Raw genomic sequence first — 21,511 nt, 5'->3', positions numbered from 1 at the left:
CAGATTTTCTTATGAAATCTGTGATACTTCACATCTAGCAAGTAATGATTTTCGACTTCAAAATAGCATCTATAACATTCTACTTGGACCAGTTCACCACATTATAAAAGAATGTTATAACAGTTTTAACTTAACACTGCTCAATAACCTACAGATTAACTTTAACATGACTGCTGTAGAAGTATGCCACAAAGTTATCTGTAAAGAACAGTAACAGAGAAAAAACAAAGGAACCAAATGAAGTTAGAATTCTTTTCAATTGGACAAAGTTTTGATCAAGATTCAAAGGTGCCTGGCTATATATTCACATCCTACTAACACCAATTTTCTCAAAAACAGAGAATGGTTGATATTAATATCAGTTTCTTTTCAAAAGCCATAATTTACATTTAAGTCTAAATATCAAACCGAAGGAAAGAAGCACTAAATTAGGAGGGAATTTGGGAGAAGAGGTATAATAGTCCCTCCATTTTTGCATAGGCTACCTGCTGTCCTCTCTGCCAGAATCCGTTAACGGAGTTATCGGATTAGCTTCAATGTCAATATCTCCTTCACCATCATAAGCCGATGACCACGTGCTTACTTTCTCTAAATAAGACGAGGACGGATAGGAATGTACAAAGTCCTCAAACTCCATACCGCTAGCGCCACCGTTTTTCCCATCATATTCATTGGGCGCTGCCAATGTCTCCGGGAGCGCCACCTCCCCTTCCAAGTATCTCACCAGTAGCCTCATGCTAGGTCTCTTAGATGGCGTATTATTCGAACATATTAGTCCTAATTTAAGCACCACCACGGCCTCCATTTCATCATACTCGCCATTTAATCTCGGATCAATTACTTCAAGAATGGCACCTTCCCTCCATTTATCCCAAACCCAATCCACCAAAATTAACTCCTCGGGTAATGCTTTCGCCTCAATTGGCCTCCTCCCACAAGCAACTTCTAGCAGCAATGCACCAAAGGCAAAAACATCTGAACTTGTTGTAGGCTTTCCGGTCTTGGTTAATTCAGGAGCCAAGTAACCCAACGTGCCCACTACTCTTGTCGTGCTAGGATTTGCCCCGTGCTCATATAACTTGGCAAGTCCAAAATCTCCAAGTCGTCCATTCATTTCCGTATCTAATAACACATTCCCTGCTTTGATATCTCTATGGATTACAGTTTGTTCCCATTCTTCATGTAAATACAGCAGCCCGGAAGCCACACCTTTAATAATCTTGAATCGCTGATTCCATGTTAAATTGACTCTTGGTTCATCATAAATGTACTTGTCTAAGCTTCCATTAGGCATAAAGTCATAAACAAGTAACAAGTCACCTTTTCGTCGACACCATCCAATGAGCTGAACCAAATTCCTATGTCTAAGCCGACCAATAGTGGCGATTTCAGACACAAATTCTTGGAGACCTTGTTTTGCATCATGATTTATTCGCTTAACAGCAACATCAGTATTAGTCCTAGGCAACGTTCCTTTATAAACTCGACCAAATCCACCAAAACCAAGTAGCTCTTTATCTCTAAAACCCCTTGTAGCTTTCTTTAACTCCTTGTAAGAAAACCTATGTGGACCTATTTCAAGTTCCCAAAGCTCAATCACATCTATGTTCTTGATTTTCCAAATGATGTATAAGGCCAAAAGAACACCAAATGCAAGAAAGACGACAGCAGATAAAGACGTCGCTACAATTAAGGTTGTTTGATCCTTTTTAGGTCCAGGTAGATTAGGCAACAAATCAAGATCCAGAGATTGAGCTTTTCCATTCATTTTGAAACTCCAACCAAATATATAATGTGAACTAGCAAGCAAACCGGTCGAAGCAGAAAATCCAACATACATAAACTCCTCAAGAATTGGTGAAAGGTCCACTGGAAAAGACAAAATTGAATAACTTGGTTTTACCGAAGATAGTGAGAGTGTAACATTCAGTACATTTCTGGTTGAATCATAGTCAATCCAAGCCTGAATTGTCTTACCACACTGGAGAAAAAGCTTTTGCTTAGTGGAATTTCCTTCAGAAAAATAGCTAGCATTAACTGAAGCATTAGATTTTAAATTATTGATGTCAATACCAACATGATTATCACTAATATCACCAAACTCAAAATCTTGAACAGTATCAAATTCAACAGCAAAAAAAGGGTTGGAAAAATTACCAACATGACTTGAATTTAAAAGGCCTAAATACTGACTAGGAAGAGCACCTTTCATATCTTTAGTTCTTGAGATTGTGAAAGCAAAACCATGACCACCTAATTTAGCATATTCTGGAACAATCCCAAAAGCAAAAGCAGTAGAAAAGGAAGAAACATTCCCAGTTGGAAAATTCTTGAATTTGATTGCACTTTTGTAAAAGGCATGACCAACTGTTCTTGATGTTTCATTTGTTAGCCTTAGAGCACCAGTTTTTTCAATCTCAGCAATACCATTTACACTTAAATAACTAGCTGCAACACCACTAAAACCATTGTAAACAAATTCTTGATCAGAAAAAACTGTTCTTGATATTAAAATAAAAAACACCAAGAAAAAGATTAGTCTAATATTTTTAGCCATGGCATAGCTAAGAGTAAAATTTGGTAGGAGTAGAGTTCAAGAACTGGTGTTATGATTTATGACTGAATCTAGACATTAAGTTGCCTCTGATTTGTTACATGTGATTTGTCTGTTAAAAGAGGAAAGAGTTGGGAAAGTGGTGGGTGCGGGGGTTTGGGGGGGGGGGTGAGTGTTTAGCAAAGTACTATATAATGGAATGGGGTTTCAGAGGTTGTAATAAGTGGAAGAAAAGTGGAGAAATTGTGGTAGGTAATTTTCACATGAGATTTTTATGTTTATTATGGTTTTGGAAATAAATGCAGGCTTACCACTACAGCACACTACAGTCCATGGGTAGCCAACTACACCTTGGTTACTTTTTTTGAACACTTGGTTTCAAGAAAATGGTTTTAACGTTGTGGATATTGAGTGGATTATTGCTAGTATCGTATTTTTGGACAAAAACATAGTTACCCTTCATTGTTAAATATTAATTAAATTCAGCACAAATTACTTTTTCTTTTTATTTGTCTAAGAAGATGCTTACCTATAGTATTAATATTATTTTCGTACTTTCTTATACTTAAATTTCTAGTACTTCATTATTTTTCTTGCTTCATTATCTTATTATCTTGCTGTTATTAATGTTTCTTGTTATTGCTTATTTTTCATTATTGTATCCATTATTGTATTTACTCATATTGTGACTATTCTTTTACTGATTTAATAGGGTCTATCGGAAACATACTTTCTACTTTCATAAAGTAGGGATAAGATTTGCGTGCACATTACCCTCCCCCGACTTCACTTGGGGAATTACAGTTGTTTATCCGTAAAACGATACAACTGAATTTGTTACATGGTTAATAGACAAGCGAATTGATGTGATCCAGAAAATGATAAAGAGATAAAATAATTACTAAAATTAGCAATCAAAATTAAAAGAGATGACAAACCTGACTTCGAATGTAATATCTCCGGGAGCAAAAACGAGAATAACGATAAAGTGTAAGCAAAGTTCTTAGATTGAGAGCAAAAGTGACAAGATAAAGCTTTAGTATGTAGAAAGTATTTCGTGTCTTTACAATGGCTGTTGAGCTTGCTATTTATAACTTTACTTAGGGAAATAAGATCTTAGGATCAAGCTTCTCTTAAATGATAATAAAGGAGTCATTGATGAATATGTAAACGGCAGGCCATGAATACAAATATTCTCTGCAACGGTCGCTCATTTGTTGTTAGAAAATATTCCCTCATTGAATGTTATCCGATGGCAGATCCTTGACCTCCTCCCGCTAACTATGCTCCCTTTGGGGTATACCCGATGCCGATTACACTCGTTATATCCGATATTGATTGTTGTCTGACTTGCTTTTTTCTTGCTTTCGGTTCCATGTGTCATGCTACCATTCGTCCATAAATTATATACAAATTTTATCCCATACAACAGTAGGTTTGTTTTTATTGTTGTTGTCTAGAAGATGCTTCTTAAAAGTACTAGGACGGATATAATGGAGATTAAAAAAATAAAAACTACAGAAATTATGTGATTCTAGCTTATTCAGGGATGGACAAACGAAACATATAACATGTTGATATTATAGTAATGCTAGTAAATGGTTAGACTCTTGTTGCAAAATGTAATGTCATCTTTTGCAAAGCAAATCACAATATATTTTAATTTCAAATCTCTCATTTTCATCTTGAAAAATATTTCCATAAAATATGATCTTAATTGAAATGCTGAATTAGACTGCAACAGTTTCTTGCATTAGTATGAGTTAAGAGAGATTTATCTAATTAATTCCACTCAAAAGTTTTCTGATAAAAGTACAAAAATAGGACAATGCAGAAAATGTGGAGTTCATTAGTATATATATTATTGTTTAATTTTATTGAAATCAATACTGAGTCATTAAAGTTGCATTTTCAGTAGTACCATTAAGATAATCTATGTTGCTCGTATTCTTCAAAAATATTATCAGGTGCGTGTCGGATAAATTGTGCATTTTTTGAAAATTCGACAACAATCGCCAATATTTTTAAAAATTCGAGCAACATAAAAGATAACACATGTCATAATTTTTTTTTTAATCTTATTAAGCCAATGAGCATAGCCATATTTGCACGAGGAATAATAATAGCTTGGCAATTTTTGACTTCTTGGTTTCTAACAAAGGAGTTTTGGCTTCACTTGGGGAACAAGGAGAAAGGAATATTATTGTATAAATATCTTTGGCTTAAAGCACCAGTCTTTACCCATTAATTTATTATCTGCTAAATTAACTATGTTTATCCTTTAATTTTTTTTAATTGACAAGATGGAGGCTGTTGAACTAAAGGAACTAATCTATTAAACTACAACTTAAAACTATGTGTTATAAAATAAAGACTGTAATATAAAGACAAATATAAAGAGAAACTGATATATTATTCAAACTTCAAACTTATGTGCATAATGAACTGAAATCTCCTCTATTTATAGAAGAAAGGAAGTTGTTGTGTAAGCTGTTTCTGCAAGCTGCTGTGTAAACTGCTTGTAAGTTGCTACTGCAAGCTGCTGTGTAAGCTACTTGTAAGCTACAACTCCAAGCTGTTGTGTAAGATGCTATTGTACCTGATATAGATAATCTTCTACCGGTGGTAATATTTATCTATAACGGAGTACCGAAAGGATAAGCTTCTTTAGGAAGCTTATTTCCAATAGAGTACTAAATAGATAATCATATTTACGGCGGAGTCTCATATATATATATATATATATATATATATATATATATATATATATATAAGCTTCTTCAGGAAGCTTATTTACAATGAAGTCCTAAATGAACATCCATATTATAATATATTTATAACACTCCCATTGGATGCTCATTGAAAGATAATGTGCCTCATTAAAACCTTACTAGGAAAAATCCCGTGGAAAAAATATTCTAGTGAAGGAAAAAGAGTCCACATATTTAGTAATACGTATAACTAGTTGTCTCATTAAAAACCTTATAAGAAAAACCCTATGAGAAAAACCTTAGTAAGAAAAAAAGAGTATATCGCGCATTTTACTCCCCCTGATAAAAACTTTGTTTCAAATATTTGAGTCTCCGCATTCCAATCTTGTATACCATCTTCTCAAAAGTTGAAGTTGGCAAAGATTTAGTGAATAAATCTTTCGGATTGTCACTTGAACGGATTTGTTGCACATCAATGTCATCATTTTTCTGAAGATCATGTGTGTAGAATAATTTTGGTGAAATGTGCTTCGTTCTATCTCCTTTTATAAATTCTCCCTTTAATTGGGCTATGCATGAAGCATTGTCTTCGTATAAAATTATGGATCTTTTATCACATTCCAAACCATATTTTCCTTGAATAAAATAAATCACTGATCTCAACCATACACATTCCCTACTTTCTTCATGAATAGCTATTATCTCAGCATGATTTGAAGAAGTAGCAACAATAGATTCCTTTGTGGAGCGCTATGATATGACAGTACCTCCACATGTAAACACGTACCTCGTTTGAGATCGAGCTTTATATGGATCAGACAAATAACCTGCATCTGCATAACCAACAAGATCTGCACTACCTTTGTTAGAATAAAATAAACCCATATCAAGTGTTCCCTTTAAATATCGCAATATATGTTTAATCATGTTCCAATGTCTCCGTGTAGGAGAAGAGTTATATCTTGCTAGTAAATTAACAGAAAATGCTATGTCAGGACCTTGTAGCATTAGCAAGATACATAAGTGCACCAATTGCACTAAGATAAGGTATTTCGGGACCAAGGAGTTCCTCATCCTCTTCTGGAGGTCGGAACAAATCCTTATTCACTTCAAGTGATTGAACAACCATTGGTATACTCAATGGGTGCACTTTGTCCATATAAAAGCGTTTTAAGACCCTTTCTGTATGGGCAGATTGATGGATAAAGATCTCGTCTGCTAAATGTTCAATTTGCAGACCAAAACAAAGTTTTGTCTTTCCAAGATCTTTCATCTCAAATTCTTTCTTAAGATATTCAATTGCCTTTTGGAGATCTTCTGGAGTTCCAACAAGATTTATATCATCAACATAAACAACAAGTATAACAAATTCTGATGCCATTTTCTTTATAAAAATACATGGACAAATAACATCATTTATGTAACCCTCTTTCAGCAAATATTCACTAAGGTGATTATACCACATGTGCCCAGATTGCTTTAAACCGTACAAAGATCTTTGTAATCTGATTGAATACATTTTTCGAGATTTTAAATTTGCTTCAGGCATTTTAAATCCTTCGGAAATTTTCATATAAATTTCATTTTCAAGTGAACCGTACAGATAAGCTGTAACTACATCCATTAGATGTATTTCAAGCTTTTCATGTCGTGCTAAACTGATGAGATATCGAAATGTTATGGCATCCATAACAAGTGAATATGTTTCATCAAAATCGACTCCAGGTCGTTATGAGAATCCTTGTGCGACAGGGCGAGCTTTGTATCTTTTAATTTTATTTTTATCATTCCTTTTTCGCACAAAACCCCATTTATGACCAACTGGTTTTATACCAGCAGGTGTTTGGACTACTGGTTCAAAGACCTCTCTTTTAGCAAGTGCGTTCAATTCTGATTGAATTAACTCTTGCCATTTTGGCCAATCAAATCTTTATCGACATTCTTCGACAAACCGGGGTTCAAGATCCTCACTATCTTGCATAATGTTAAGTGCAATATTATATGCAATAATATTATCCACCACTATTTCAAATCGATTTAAATTAATCCCTTCACCATTAGAACTTATTAAAAGTTTCTCACTCACTTGAGTCTCGGGTTTATTGATTTCTTCAGGAATCTCAAAACTAATCAGATCTTGGATCTCTTCAGGAGATCCCTTCATACTATCGTTTTGATCATTTATCGATTTTCTTTTTCGAGGATTTTGATCCTTAGAACCCAAAGGCCTACCACGCTTCAGGCGTGCTTTAGGTTCACTAGCTCTCATGCTAGTAGATGGTCCTGCTGGGACATCAATTTGGATAGGCACGTTCTCTGCAGGGATATGTGACTTGGTTATGTTTATCAAATCAGTAAACGCGTCTGGCATTTGATTTGCTATATTTTGTAAATAGATGATCTTTAGGACCTCATGATTACATATAGGGGTACGTGGATCAAAAATGATAATGATGAAACTTTTCACACAGTTTCTCTTTTGATTTCCTTTTTCTCTCCCCCTAATTGTGGAAAATTTATTTCATCAAACCGACAATCTGTAAATCGAGCAGTAAATAAATCTCCAATCAATGGTTCAAGATAGCGAATAATAGAGGGTGATTCAAACCCAACATATATTCCTAACCTTCTCTATGGGCCCATCTTACTGCGTTGTGGTGGTGCTACTAGCACATATACAGCACATCCAAAAATTCGTAGATAGGCAATATTTGGTTCATGACCAAAAACTAATTGTGATAGAGAATATTTATTATAATGTGTCGGTCTGAGACGGATAAGTGATGTTGCATGCAAGATAGCATGGCCCCAAATAGTTGTGGGCAATTTTGTTTTCATAAGTAGTGGTTTTGCTATCAATTACAGGCGTTTAATAAATGACTCCGTAAGGCCATTTTGATTATGAACATAAGCTACAAGATGTTCAACTTTTATCCCAATTGATAGACAATAATCATCAAAAGCTTGAGATGAGAATTCTCCAGCATTATCAAGGCGAATAACCTTTATAGGATAATCTGGGAATTATGCTCTCAATCGAATTATTTGGGCTAATAGCTTTGAAAACGCCAAGTTGCGAGATGATAGTAGACACACATGGGACTATCTTGAAGATGTATCTATTAGGACCATAAAATATCTAAACATCCCACTTGGTGGGTGAATAGGTCCACATATATTCCCATGTATACGTTCTAAAAAGGCAGTAGATTCAATGCCAACCTTCATTGGTGAAGGTCTAGTGATCATTTTGCCTTGATAACAAGCAACACAAGCAAATTCATTATTTGTAAGAATCTCCAAGTTCTTTAATGGATGCCCACTCGAATTTTTAGTAATTTATCTCATCATTATTGATCCAGGATGGCCCAAACGGCCATGCCAAAGCACAAAAATATTTGAATCAGTAAGCTTTTGGTTTACGATAGAGTGTGCTTCAACTGTACTAATCTTTGAATAATATAAGCCAGAAGATAAAGTAGGTAACTTTTCTACAATGCACTTCTGGCCACAAATATTCTTTGTAATACAAAGATATTCCATATTCATTTCATCTATCGTCTCAACATAATACACATTTCGGCGGATATCTATAAAACTCAACAAGTTTCTTCGAGACTTGGAGGAGAATAATGCATTGTCTATTATAAGTTTTGTTCCCTTAGACAGAAATATAATGGCTCTTCCGGAGCCTTCAATCAAACTTATATTACCAGAAATTGCTGAAATATTTGCATTTTCCTTATGCAAATAAGAAAAGTATTTCTGATCTTTGAATATGGCATGAGTTGTTCCACTATCAATTACACAAATATCTTCATGATTGGTCTTTGATCCATACATAATTTGAGGATTATCCATATTCTTCAAAATGATATAAACAAAATAAATATGATAGTAAACATTATTATCAAAGCATAACTTTTATATATGTATAACAATTACATAACCATACTATCTACTACAAACAACAAAAATTAAAATATTTACATTTATACAGATTCATCACGGATCACATAACTTGATTATCCTTCCTGGAGTGGAAAGTAATCAGCTACATCCAAATGCATGAAGTCTAAATTATCTTCAGAAATAAAATTTGCTTAAATATTTTTCTCTGTCTTCGTCATGGAGGCTTGATAAAGCTCAACCAGGAGCTTTGGCGTACGACAGGTACGTGACCAATGCCTTTTTCCTCCACATCTATAGCATGCATTTTCTGCCTTTGTTGTTTGCACCGCTTCATGCTTTTGTTCCTTCCTTTTCCACTGCTGGTAGTGAGGAGGGTTCTTTGGTGCATTATTATTATCGTGATTAGAGTTTCTTCCCCGACCACGGCCATGACCACGACTGGGGCCACGACCTCTTCCACGCTTATCTTGGTGGAAGTTCGTCTCATTCACTTTAGGGAATGGACAAGAACCAGTAGGTCAGCTTTCATGATTTTTTATTAATAGTGCATTATGTTGCTCGGCTACAAGAAGATGTGAGATAAGTTCAGAATATTTTTTGAATCCCATCTCTCGATATTGCTGCTGCATGAGCATATTCGAGGCATGAAAAGTGGTGAAAGTTTTCTCCAACATATCATGATCAGTAACATTATCACCACATAATTTCAATTGAGAAATAATTCTGAACATAGCAGAATTATACTCACTCGTGGATTTAAATTCTTGTAGCCTTAGATGAGTCCAATCATAAGGTGTCTGTGGAAGAACGACCATTTTTAGGTGGTCATAACTATCTTTCAAATTATTCCACAGTATGACTGGATCTTTAATAGTGAGATATTCCATTTTCAAGCCTTCATCAAGGTGATGGCGTAGGAATATCATTGCTTTGGCACGGTCTTGGTTTGATATTTGATTTTTGTCCTTGATGGTGTCTGCCAGACCCATCGCATCAAGATGAATTTCAGCATCAAACACCTAAGACATGTAGCTTTTGCCCGATATATCTAGGGCTAGAAATTCAAGTTTAGAAAGATTTGATATTATTTAGAAAAAGAAAGTTCGTACCTCTAATACTTTCAAAGTATTTGCTCGAGATGGCAGAGTCTAGTGCTGATAACGTGTTATAAAATAAAGACTGTAAAGTAAAGACAAGTATAGAGAGAAACTGATATATTATTCAAATTTCAAACTTATGTACATAATGAAATGAAATCTCCTCTATTTATAGAAGAAAGGAAGTTGTTGTGTAAGCTGCTTCTGCAAGCTATTGTATAAATTGATTGTAAGTTGCTACTGCAAGTTGCTGTGTAAGCTGCAACTCCAAGCTGCTGTGTAAACTGCTATTGTACCTGATATAGATAATCTTCTACCTAGGGTAATATTTATCCATAACGGAATACGGAAAGAATAAGCTTCTTTAGAAGGCTTATTTCCAATAGAGTACTAAATAGATAAACATATTTACGACGGAATTTGATATAGATAAGCTTCTTGAGGAAGCTTATTTACAATGAAGATAGTATATTTATAACACTATGAACTTATAAATTTTATTTTTATTGGACAATGCATAATTGCACTTTTCCAAGGTATAACCAACTCGTTGTCACAATAATGATTCAAAGAATGCTAACAACTATTCTCTCTATCCGAATTTATGTACTATCTTTCCTTTTTATTTTGTGTCAAAAGAACATATCTTTTTATATTTCATAATAATTTAATCTTAAACTTATATTTTATCCCTAATAAAAATTATAATTGCATGCATATTTATGATTTGTTTTATACCACAATTTGTTTTTTAAAAAAATTAAAACTACATACCCGAGTCAAAGTGCTATCATATTTGAGTTTTTTTGGCTAAAAAAAATTAAAAGGAAAGTTTAAAACAAGAGCCATCAAAATTTTTACATCAATACCATATCAACTCAAACTACCCTCCTAGGTTGAGCTATACATTGTATTACAATAAATGCTAAAAGCCCTTTCTTAAATCTTGGCTTTTTTTATACTAATTGATTTATAAAAAAAATGAAAATATTATTTGACATCATAACAAAAGATCCTAGCAGTACTTTAATATGGACAAATCTTCAACTACTTCAATTTGATTTCTGACCTTTTTTTGAAAAAAAAAAAATATTAATAAAGTCAATGAAAGTTATTTTCAAAGTGCCCCAAGCCAACCCCGAAGTAGAAAGTTTTTTTTTTCTATTCGAAGTGGAAAGTTAAAGTGCAGGGTTGAAAAGTAGTTTAAATTTTTTAGGTGCAACTTGCTTTCACTTATTATGCTATTGATGGCATCCTCACACATTGAGAGAGTTCTGTACTTAATTTCCAATTTTAAAAGCATTGACTTAGTGGCCTGCAAAAGGGAAATACGAAAAAAAAAGTACTCCGGAATCAAAGTGTGGATTTTTTTGGACCAAGCAATCATAATATGTGAAAAAAAGAATAGGCAGAATCATATGTATAGCGTCGTTATTCACCACGCTATATCTTAACGACACGTTTGTCCGTTAAGGTATAACACAGTTATTTATACATAAAAGTTGGGCCCACCAATATTTTTTGTATTGAATTAACTGACACATCAATAATTCATAAGGTATAGCGCGGTCAATAACCGCGTTATACATAAAAGTTGGGCCCACCAATAATTCTCCTGGACTTAACTGACACACCAATAACTCATAGGGGTATAACGCACATATTCAAGACGCTATACATCAAATAATTGTACCCCTGACTGGTTTTTTCCTTATTTAAAGAGTTTAAGGATTTTGTAAAAATCCATTCAGAATCCTTCAAGTCTTCCAAAATAGTTGCTCGTTAAATATTTGTTCGTTAAGTTATTTTGCATTTTGTCATAATGTTTAAAGAGCGAAGAATTAGGGTTTCATTATATTGGGGAGGGGGGATTGAGGTTGTGGTGGAGAATAACTCAGTACGCTATAGTTATTCTCCACAGTGTCATGTTAAGTTGCCACTTACAATGGAGTACGATACATTGGTATCGTTGTTATGTAAAAAAATGGGTGTGAGCAAACGTTCAGTGAATATTAAAGTAACTAGAAGATATCCGCATTCTGTTACTCCGCATATGCTGAGTTTAACATCGAAGACGATGAAACTCTGAGGGATATTTTGAGGACTCCGGATGAATACCAGAAATTTCTTGTGATAAAAATGTTGGAAATATATGTCAAGGCTGAAGACGTTCGCAATAATGAGGTTCCGCAAAGTAGGGATATTCCTCAATCAATCGGGTGGTTATTTTGGAGCAGTTTTAGCCGAACAGGTTCCGGGTGAAAGAGTTTGGCCTGATCTAAACTTATCTCCACGGGCGAATGAGGAGCGAGGAAATAATTTCTCCCCAAGTTTACATAATTCACAAGCCGAGTGGTAAACTTCTATTTTTCTGTGTTACGATATTTATTTTTATGTATTGAATTTGTATTAACACTCATATATTCCCCAGGGGGTACCGGTTAGATATGAATTTTACAAGTTATGAACCAACCGCCAGTTGGAATATGCCTAATTTTAGTGTGTTGGATTATAGTGGTCCATTCGGGAGTCATCATCAACAGGATAATGTGCATCATGGGATATCAACACATTATGATTTGTAAGTGAAGTGATAAAGTTTATATGTAAAGTTTGGATCAATTTGAGAAACTCATTATTTTATTGGTTATGCAGTGAAAACTAGCAACTTGAAGGTCCCGTCCTTACTCAATTGCCCGAAGATGACATATTTTATATGTTAGCTTATTATTTTATATGTTACTTTATTATTTTATATGTTAGTTTACTATTTTATATGTTTGTTTATTATTTAATATGTCTGTTTCTTATTTTATATGTTTGTTTCTTATTTTATTTGTTAGTTTATTATTTTATATGTTTGTTTCTTATTTTACATGTTAGTTTATTATTTTATATGTTATTAAATATTCATATAACAATACTTAGTTTGACAAATATTGTTATTTTCTAATGTTATTTTCTTACGTTTGTTAACTAAAATTCGAGAGAGTTTGTGTTTGAACTATCAGCCTTTTTCAGATATTTTTGAGTTTAACAGATAATTAAATGATTAATTTCAATAGCTACAAAGATACTACAATAAAGGGCACTACATTTTACTACGCTAAAAGGGCACTACATTATAAATATGAGTACTACATTAAAATTACGGGCACAACATAATAATACAGGGAACTAAACAATATTAAAGTCACATATATATATATATATATATATATATATATATATATATGTACAACAATAATATCTAAATAAGATTAATTATTCTTGAAATAATAATTTATCTATTTTACTAATCTTTTAGCACATAAAATAATCTAATCCGGATAAATATAATAAATTAATTTAATCACAAAATAATCACAAAAATACATATACCACAGTAAAAAAATAACTAATTAACATTTTTTATAACAACTAATAACAATTTCTCTATTTTACTAATTTTTAGCACCCTAATAATATAATCCAGATAAAAAATAACAAATTAATTAAATCGTAAAATAATTATAAAAATAACGTAGAACACAGTAAAAAAAAACTAATAGGTATTTTTTATACACGAGTTTTAACAAAATATAAGTCGGAATACCTCGATTTTATTTTTTTCGAAAGTTAAAGATTTAGTGATTTGGAGCCGAAACGAGCAACCCACTACGAGATAACGTCGTAGATACGATGTGAGACTAAGAATCTATACTTTTTGTAGGATCGGTGGGCTCCAACCGAGTTTTTTCCGTTAAAAATTGGGGGGGGAGGGGAGGGGGGCTGATTTTCTGGTTTTTTAATGGGGAAGAAGGCTGACTGGTTTGGTGGGGAAGGAGAAGGGCCATTTATTTTTCTAGGTATAGCGCGCATATGTACCGCGCTATACCTTCCTGCCTATTTAAGTTCAAATAAAATACGGTTATTGACCGCGCTATACCTTAACGGACAAACATGCCGTTAAGATATAGCGCGGTGAATAACCGCGTTATACATATTATGGTTGCTTGAGTCCAAAAGAACCACACTTTCGTTCCAGAGTAAAGGGAAGAAGTTGATTTGGTGATTTGGAGCCGAAACGAGCAACCCACTACGAGATAACGCCTTAGATACGATGTGGGACTGAAAATCTACACTTTTTGTAGGACCGGTGGGCTCCAATCAAGTTTTTTTCCGTTAAAAATGGGGGGGGGGGGGGGGCTGGTTTTCTATTTTTTTTAACGGGGAAGAAGGCTGACTGGTTTGGTGGGGAAGGAGAAGGGCCGTTTATTTTTCTAGGTATAGCGTGCATATGTACCGTGCTATACTATAGCGCGATACATATGGGCGCTATACCTTTCCGCCCATTTAAGTTCAAATAAAGCGCGGTTATTGACCGTTACCTTAACGGACAAATGTGACGTTAAGATATAGCACGGTGAATAACCGCGCTATACATATTATGGTTGCTTGAGTCCAAAAGAACCATACTTTGATTCCGGGGTAAAGGGAAGAAGTTGACTTGAGTTTCCTATATTTTCCTAATTTTTTTCTCATCCAGTATCTGATATCGGTTTTAGGATCCGACTAATCCAGATTCATCATATGTAAGACCTTTTCCTACAATGTCTTTTTTTGTTGTCATGGCTCGGACATGATGAGATCTTTGGTTAAGAAATAAACGAATATCTTGTATCCATTCCACCACAACCTTTAATGTTCCCTTTTTTTTTTTCCCCTATACACATAATAGGTGAGATGAGTGGTATAGAAGTATTTATCTAGCCATAGAAATGTACTCCCTCATAAAAGTTCATTCTGTTGAATAAGTTTTATATTATTTAACCAGCTTAAAGTATTATTAGGTATTTGTTGTTTTTGAGTAAAAATAGTACCGCAAGTGTTATTATATTTTAGTTGTAAAAGATATCAAAGCAAAATAAAATAAGTTATTTTTGAATCGTAGATGTTTGAATAATTATCATTTATCAGAATGAAATGTATCTGGTCAAATGAAGTAATTACAATATTTGAAATTGTTCAACTTTTTTTGCCCGGGGGGCGGGGAGGAGGGGTTAATGTATATACATAGCTCTAACTTGCTTATTTTTGGAGTAGAGTGAAATTCATAACGGAAATTCAACTTATAAGTCTTTACATAATAATTTATTGAAACCTTTACATTTGTATGTAGTAGCCAACTTAATGAAGCAAGTCATTGTAAATTGTAATCATCCATCATATAGCTTACCTTAGTCTTTCTTTTTTTCACTTTCTATAATGATTTTAAGTTATATATATTTAGTATAAAAAAATTTGCACTATCCAATTACCTTAACATATTCTAGCGAGTAACTTATATATATATTTAGTACCTTAAGAAGATTTATCTGTAAATATTCTTTAGGTATTCTAATAGTCTAAAAAAATCATTCATAATTTATTATTTGCGCCCGAGAAGATTGTCGTAGCTTCTATGTGGAGAGAAAATCAAAGGAAAGTAAAACGAAAGTGATTTAATTATACCATGATAGGGAATTGGAAATATTGGTCGAAAGCACGACTGTTAACTTTTTAAATAAGATTCCAAAGTATATCCAAATATGTAGATAGTGTTTGAAACGTGTTAGTATAGTTATGCTTTGCTTGTCCATTTTTATTTTATTTTTTCACCTCTAGACAAGTTGTCATTCTACCAAATTATTTGAATCCACTATATATATATATATATATATATATATATATATATATATATATATATAAAGAAGAAGATCGATGTGGAGAAATAAGAAATAACATGAATGGACAGGTGTTACGGATATAAGTTCTATACATTAATAGTATAATTGTTTTTATAGTAAGAGCAGCTTAACTTATTGCAAAAGGTTGTTATCTTATTTTTTTAGGTTGGTATATAAATTTTCTGTAAAAAGCTATTTATTGCTATATGTTTACCGGGAAATCAGATAAAATTAAATTTAAATATGGTTCTAAAGATATGTGATATAATTTGATACAAACCATATAGAGAAATCGTAAAATCTATGTTCTTGACTATGAGATTGAGAATAGTGAGCAAGAAGAATTAGTAAGATAAAGTAAAATGAGCACAAGGGGATATTTTTCAATATAGGAAGTGATCTTTTGTTACTGTGTGTAAGATGATCTTATGCTTACAAGGATTCCCCCTTTTATAGTAGAGGAATCCTACTTTATTCACAATAAAAAAACATATAGTAGAGAACCCATGATGAATTGTCTCTTCCTCGATTCCCGCCAAGATTCTCTCCCTTAGTACGGTTGAATGGCTCTTGTCCGCGAGCTCGATACTGGCTCGAATTCGTTATTGGGTCGAGCCCTCGGCTTTGGCCTGAGTTTGACCTTCGGGGTGGGTGTAGCGCGTTTCCGACCACCCTCACGTTGTCTTGCGGATCGACTTGGTCGTGGGCTCGATAATATTATCGAGCCGACTCCCCGATAAGTCTTTGGAACTTGAGGCTCATTTGTAGTGTCTTCGGGATTCATCCCAAAATCCCACTCCGGTTGCTTACCATTCGGATTCGATTGAACGTAGGAAGGCCGAAATCTATTTCGACCTTATACAAATAGTCCCCTCGTTTCTCAGGAAGGATGTGGTGAGAATCGATATGCTTTTCGACGGTTCAATCGGGTTATAAGCTGACGTTTTCACAGGGCTCGATCATGACGTATGTGATAGCTGTCCCATCGATTTAGTCTTTCAAGGTATTTAATGCATGTCAGATAGTGGTCAGCCACCGCTGATACTGAACCGTCACGATGTAAGCCTATAAATAACCCCTCCATCTAACATTTACCACTTTTATGTCTTCACTTTTTCAAATTTTCTTACGCTCTCTCTCTCTATTTCGCCGCTTGCAGAGCCATCTACACCAGTGTTTGGTATCATCAACTTTTAATCTTCCTTTGCCTTTCTTTCTCTCATATCAATGGCCAAAACTTCGAAAACTGTACCTCAGAAGGAGAAAGCTTCTTCATCACGGCCGTCCGGTGACAAGGCGCCGGTGGAGCCGCCTACCTATGAGTATGTTCCCGGCCCGTATACTCTGAAGATCGATTTTAAGGTCGAGAATCCTTCATCTGTTCCGGGTCGATGTGAGCATGTTTCGATATACATGTGCTCGATAACGGAGGGTCATCTCGAGGCTGTGAGGAAAGACTGCAACTGGGGTTCCAAGGTTGTGTTGCAGATTCCCTCTCCCGAAGAGAGCATCATCGCTCATATGGAGGGGTTTTTAAGTGTTTACACTTATCCCTTCACGTTGGGTCCCGTCGACCCGGTGATCATTGATTTTTGCAAAAGATATCAGGTCACCTTTGGTCAAATTCATCCCTCTCTATGGCGTATAGTAACCTTACTTCGTTTCTTCTCCAACAAGGCCGGGGGGCTGGATTTTTCCCTGAATCACCTCATACGATTGTATCGGCCTCAAATCTTTCGAGGACTAATCAGGCTTCATCGTCGGGCATCGAAGGCTTTGATGTCGAGCATCGACGAAGACAAGGATCGGGGTTGGATGGGCCGTTATATCCGAGTGAGGACCCATGACCTCATTACGGAAGAGAAGATGTCGTTCCCCGAGGAATGGAATTTCGACCATAAGTGGTTTTCATAAGACGTTGCTTTTAGTATCTTTTTCCGATTTTATCTAATATCTTTCTCCGATATACAGCTGCCCGTTGGATGCCACAAGCGTTACCCGACCTCGAGGATTGGGTTCGGAAGTTAGCCTCGACTTCCTCTTATGCCGAACGCGCTTGGCGTGATTTGGCGAAAGGTAGATGGGAGGCCAAGAATCATCGTAAGGGTTACTTCTCGTGTTCTTCAAAATGTTTTTATTTTTTATTTTTTATGCTCCATTTGTTACCGATTTCCTTTCATGCAGGTGTAACCAAGGATGCCATTTTGAGGCCTTCGAGTTGTGAGGAAGGAACCAAGTCCCTGGTTCCGGAACCGGGGAAAGATAAGAAGCGAAAAGCTGTCTCTTGGTCAGAGGACCCCAAGCCCAAAACTCGAAGGGTTGGGAGGAAGGCAATCGCTCTTCCGATGGATTCGGTCCAACGACTGAGAGAAGAAGAATAAGAAGAAGATGATGCTTCAGCTTTGGTGATCCGATCTGCGAAAGCTATCAAGGTCGCGAGAGCTTCGAAGCCGATGGCGGCTATACCGGTCGGGGTCAGTTCCGGTACCCCGAGCTTCCAGACTATGACATTGGGTCACTAGCCTTATCTTCCAACCTTTTCTGAGGAGGCAGCTTTACTAGAGTCGATGATGCCTCCGACATTGGTGACACTTCTCTTCTCCTAGAAGAGGCCCAACGTTTCATTTATCGGGTAATAATTTTACTGTACTTGGTTTCTTCGTTCTTTTCCAAACTTGACTTATGTTTTTTTTTTTTACTGTGCAGGCCATTAGCAGGTTTCGAGTCGACCTCAGCTAGTGTGAGGTCGAGCTTCAGAAGGTCTCGTTGGAGAGAGATGCCCTGCGGCTTCTTTGCAGCCAAAAGGACGAGGCTATAAAGGACCTCCAAGCAGATTTGGCTAAGGCTAGTGAAGAAGAGGCCAAACTAGATAAGCAGGTGAGCCTCGTTCTGTTAGAGTATGGGTTTGACTCAACTGTGGAAGTTAAATCTTCGTTATCCCAGCTGCAGCAAAAGGTTGAAAAGATCGGGTTACTTCGGGAAGAAGTCGATCAAATCAAGGCTCAATGTAACTAGTGGAAGGAGACTTTCGACCGCCTGGCTGCAGAAAAAGAAACCATCTTGGCCAAATTATAATCGGCCGATGTTCAGCTTCGAAGCGTCAAGCAAAAGGGTTCGGCTCAGGCTAAGAGGATCGAGGGGCTTGAAACACGGCTTGCTGAGGCCAAGGCGGAGGTTGAGTCATCGAAAGTCATGGCGGATAAGTCTATTGCCGTGTATCGGGCTGATGCCGAGGCAGCCCAGATGGAGGCACGAGAGGCGGCGGATACTGCCGACACTCGAGCACATTGGGTTGCCGAACTTGCTAAATGTCGGTCTCGGAGATACACGCTCGAGGTTTCGACCTTGCTGAAGAGATAAAAAAGGCTAAAGAGCTCGAAGCTGAAGCCTTGGCTTCTGATGGTGATGATGATGATGATGATGGTAGCAAGAGCGGGTCCGAATATGGGGGCCCGGTGGAGAAGAGACCGCTCTCGATGATAACCCAGAAGCTTAGCCCTTAGCTTCTTCTATGTTGCATCTATTTATGTAAACCACCCTTGTATATATATATCTATACAAGTATCTTTTTCTTTTACTGCCTTGCTTCATGAAGATTTCATTTATGCCTTGTGAATGCTTTTATATGCGATTTCATCGAATTCGGTCTTCGTAGCTTTTATGGCCGAGTGAGAGATTGTTTCGAACTCGAACTTAAAATATCTTAGCCCGTAGACCTTTTATGATCGAGTGAGTGATTGTTCGAAATCGAAGTAAGATAGCCCTTAGGCTTTAATAATTGAGTGAGTGATTGTTTCGAACTCGAACTCAAAATATCTTAGCCCGTAGGCTTTTTATGATCGAGTAAGTGATTGCTCGAACTCGAGGTAGTATAGCCCTTAGGCTTAAATAAGTGAGTGATTGTTTCGAACTCGAACTCAAAATATCTTAGCCCGTAGGCTTTTTATGATCGAGTGAGTGATTGTTCGAACTCGAGGTAGGATAGCCCTTAGGCTTTAATAATTGAATGAGTGATTGTTTCGAACTCGAACTCAAAATATCTTAGCCCGTAGGCCTTTTATGATCAAGTGAGTGATTGCTCGAACTTGAGGTAGGATAGCCCTTAGGCTTTAATAATTGAGTGAGTGATTGCTCGAACTCGAGGTAGGATAGCCCTTACGCTTTAATAATTGAGTGAGTGATTGTTTCGAACTCGAACTCAAAATATCTTAGCCCGTAGGCTTTTTATGATCGAGTTAGTGATTAATCGAACTTGAGGTAGGATAGCCCTTAGGATTTAATAATTGAGTGAGTGATTGCTCGAACTCGAGGTAGGATAGCCCTTACGCTTTAATAATTGAGTGAGTGATTGTTTCGAACTCGAACTCAAAATATCTTAGCCCGTAGGCTTTTTATGATTGAGTTAGTGATTGCTCGAACTTGAGGTAGGATAGCCCTTAGGCTTTAATAATTGAGTGAGTGATTGCTCGAACTCGAGGTAGGATAGCCCTTACGCTTTAATAATTGAGTGAGTGATTGTTTCGAACTCGAACTCAAAATATCTTAGCCCGTAGGCTTTTTATGATCGAGTTAGTGATTGCTCGAACTTGAGGTAGGATAGCCCTTAGGCTTTAATAATTGAGTGAGTGATTGCTCGAACTCGAGGTAGGATAGCCCTTACGCTTTAATAATTGAGTGAGTGATTGTTTCGAACTCGAACTCAAAATATCTTAGCCCGTAGGCTTTTTATGATCGAGTTAGTGATTGCTCGAACTTGAGGTAGGATAGACCTTAGGCTTTAATAATTGAGTGAGTGATTGTTTCGAACTCGAACTCCAAATATCTTAGCCCATAGGCCTTTTAACCTATTCGAATCATGAAGCAGGAAATTTTTTTCAAAGTGTGAGATATCTGAAATTAGAAGCTCTCCTTTATGTCATTATACATGTGTTTGTATCTTGTGCCAGGGTTCAAACAAAACTACATGGGCATGGTTCGTTTTGACCATTTGGCCCTTACACTTTTCTCTATCAAGACCCTGTTCGACAAGAATTAGATATGAAAACAACTTACTTGTGCCGAACTTGATTTACTCGATTGGTAGCCCCCCAGTATTCGAGTGTAATGACCCGGCCAGTCGTTTTGACTATTGCAATCCCGTTCCCCCATTTACTGCTCAAATTGTGAATTACAGTTGTTATTTGGCTTGCCGGGGTAATTGGTTTGGGTTCGGTGAGGTTTTGAAATGATTCGGAGCGCTTAGTTCCAAGGTTTAGAATTTAAGTTGAAAAGGTTGACCGGATGTTAACTTAGGTGTAACGACCCCAGAGAAATTTTGCTAAGGAAATTAAGGTTTGGTGGTGCCGAGGTAGATCAATTAGATCAATTGGTGGAGGCGAATGAAGAAAGATATAGTTGGGTTTGTAGCTCGGTGTTTAAATTATCAACAGGTAAAGTACGAGCATCAGAGACCAGGAGGATTACTTCAGAGACTTGAAATTCCGGAGTGGAAATGGGAGTGTATTACCATGGACTTCGTAGTTGGGCTCC

General features: G+C 36.0%; 1 protein-coding gene across 1 annotated transcript; it reads right to left on the bottom strand.

Annotated features, from left to right (window-relative positions):
* Positions 1–230: 230 nt before the first annotated feature.
* Positions 231–2,722, bottom strand: LOC104115084 (L-type lectin-domain containing receptor kinase S.4-like). Its single transcript, XM_009625658.4, has one exon. It carries the CDS (start codon positions 2,555–2,557, stop codon positions 482–484), a length of 2,076 nt encoding a protein of 691 aa, XP_009623953.1. The 5' UTR covers positions 2,558–2,722; the 3' UTR covers positions 231–481.
* Positions 2,723–21,511: the final 18,789 nt, after the last annotated feature.

This window comes from Nicotiana tomentosiformis, chromosome 5 (assembly GCF_000390325.3).
Source record: "Nicotiana tomentosiformis chromosome 5, ASM39032v3, whole genome shotgun sequence".
Taxonomy (NCBI): Eukaryota; Viridiplantae; Streptophyta; class Magnoliopsida; order Solanales; family Solanaceae; genus Nicotiana; species Nicotiana tomentosiformis.
Note: the sequence above shows the minus strand (reverse complement) of the source record. Positions and strands in the feature narration are given on the sequence as shown.

What these genes read in the sequence shown, in the direction of transcription:
- LOC104115084 (XM_009625658.4), bottom strand. Translation starts at nt 2,557, where the DNA reads ATGGCTAAAAATATTAGACTAATCTTTTTCTTGGTGTTTTTTATTTTA.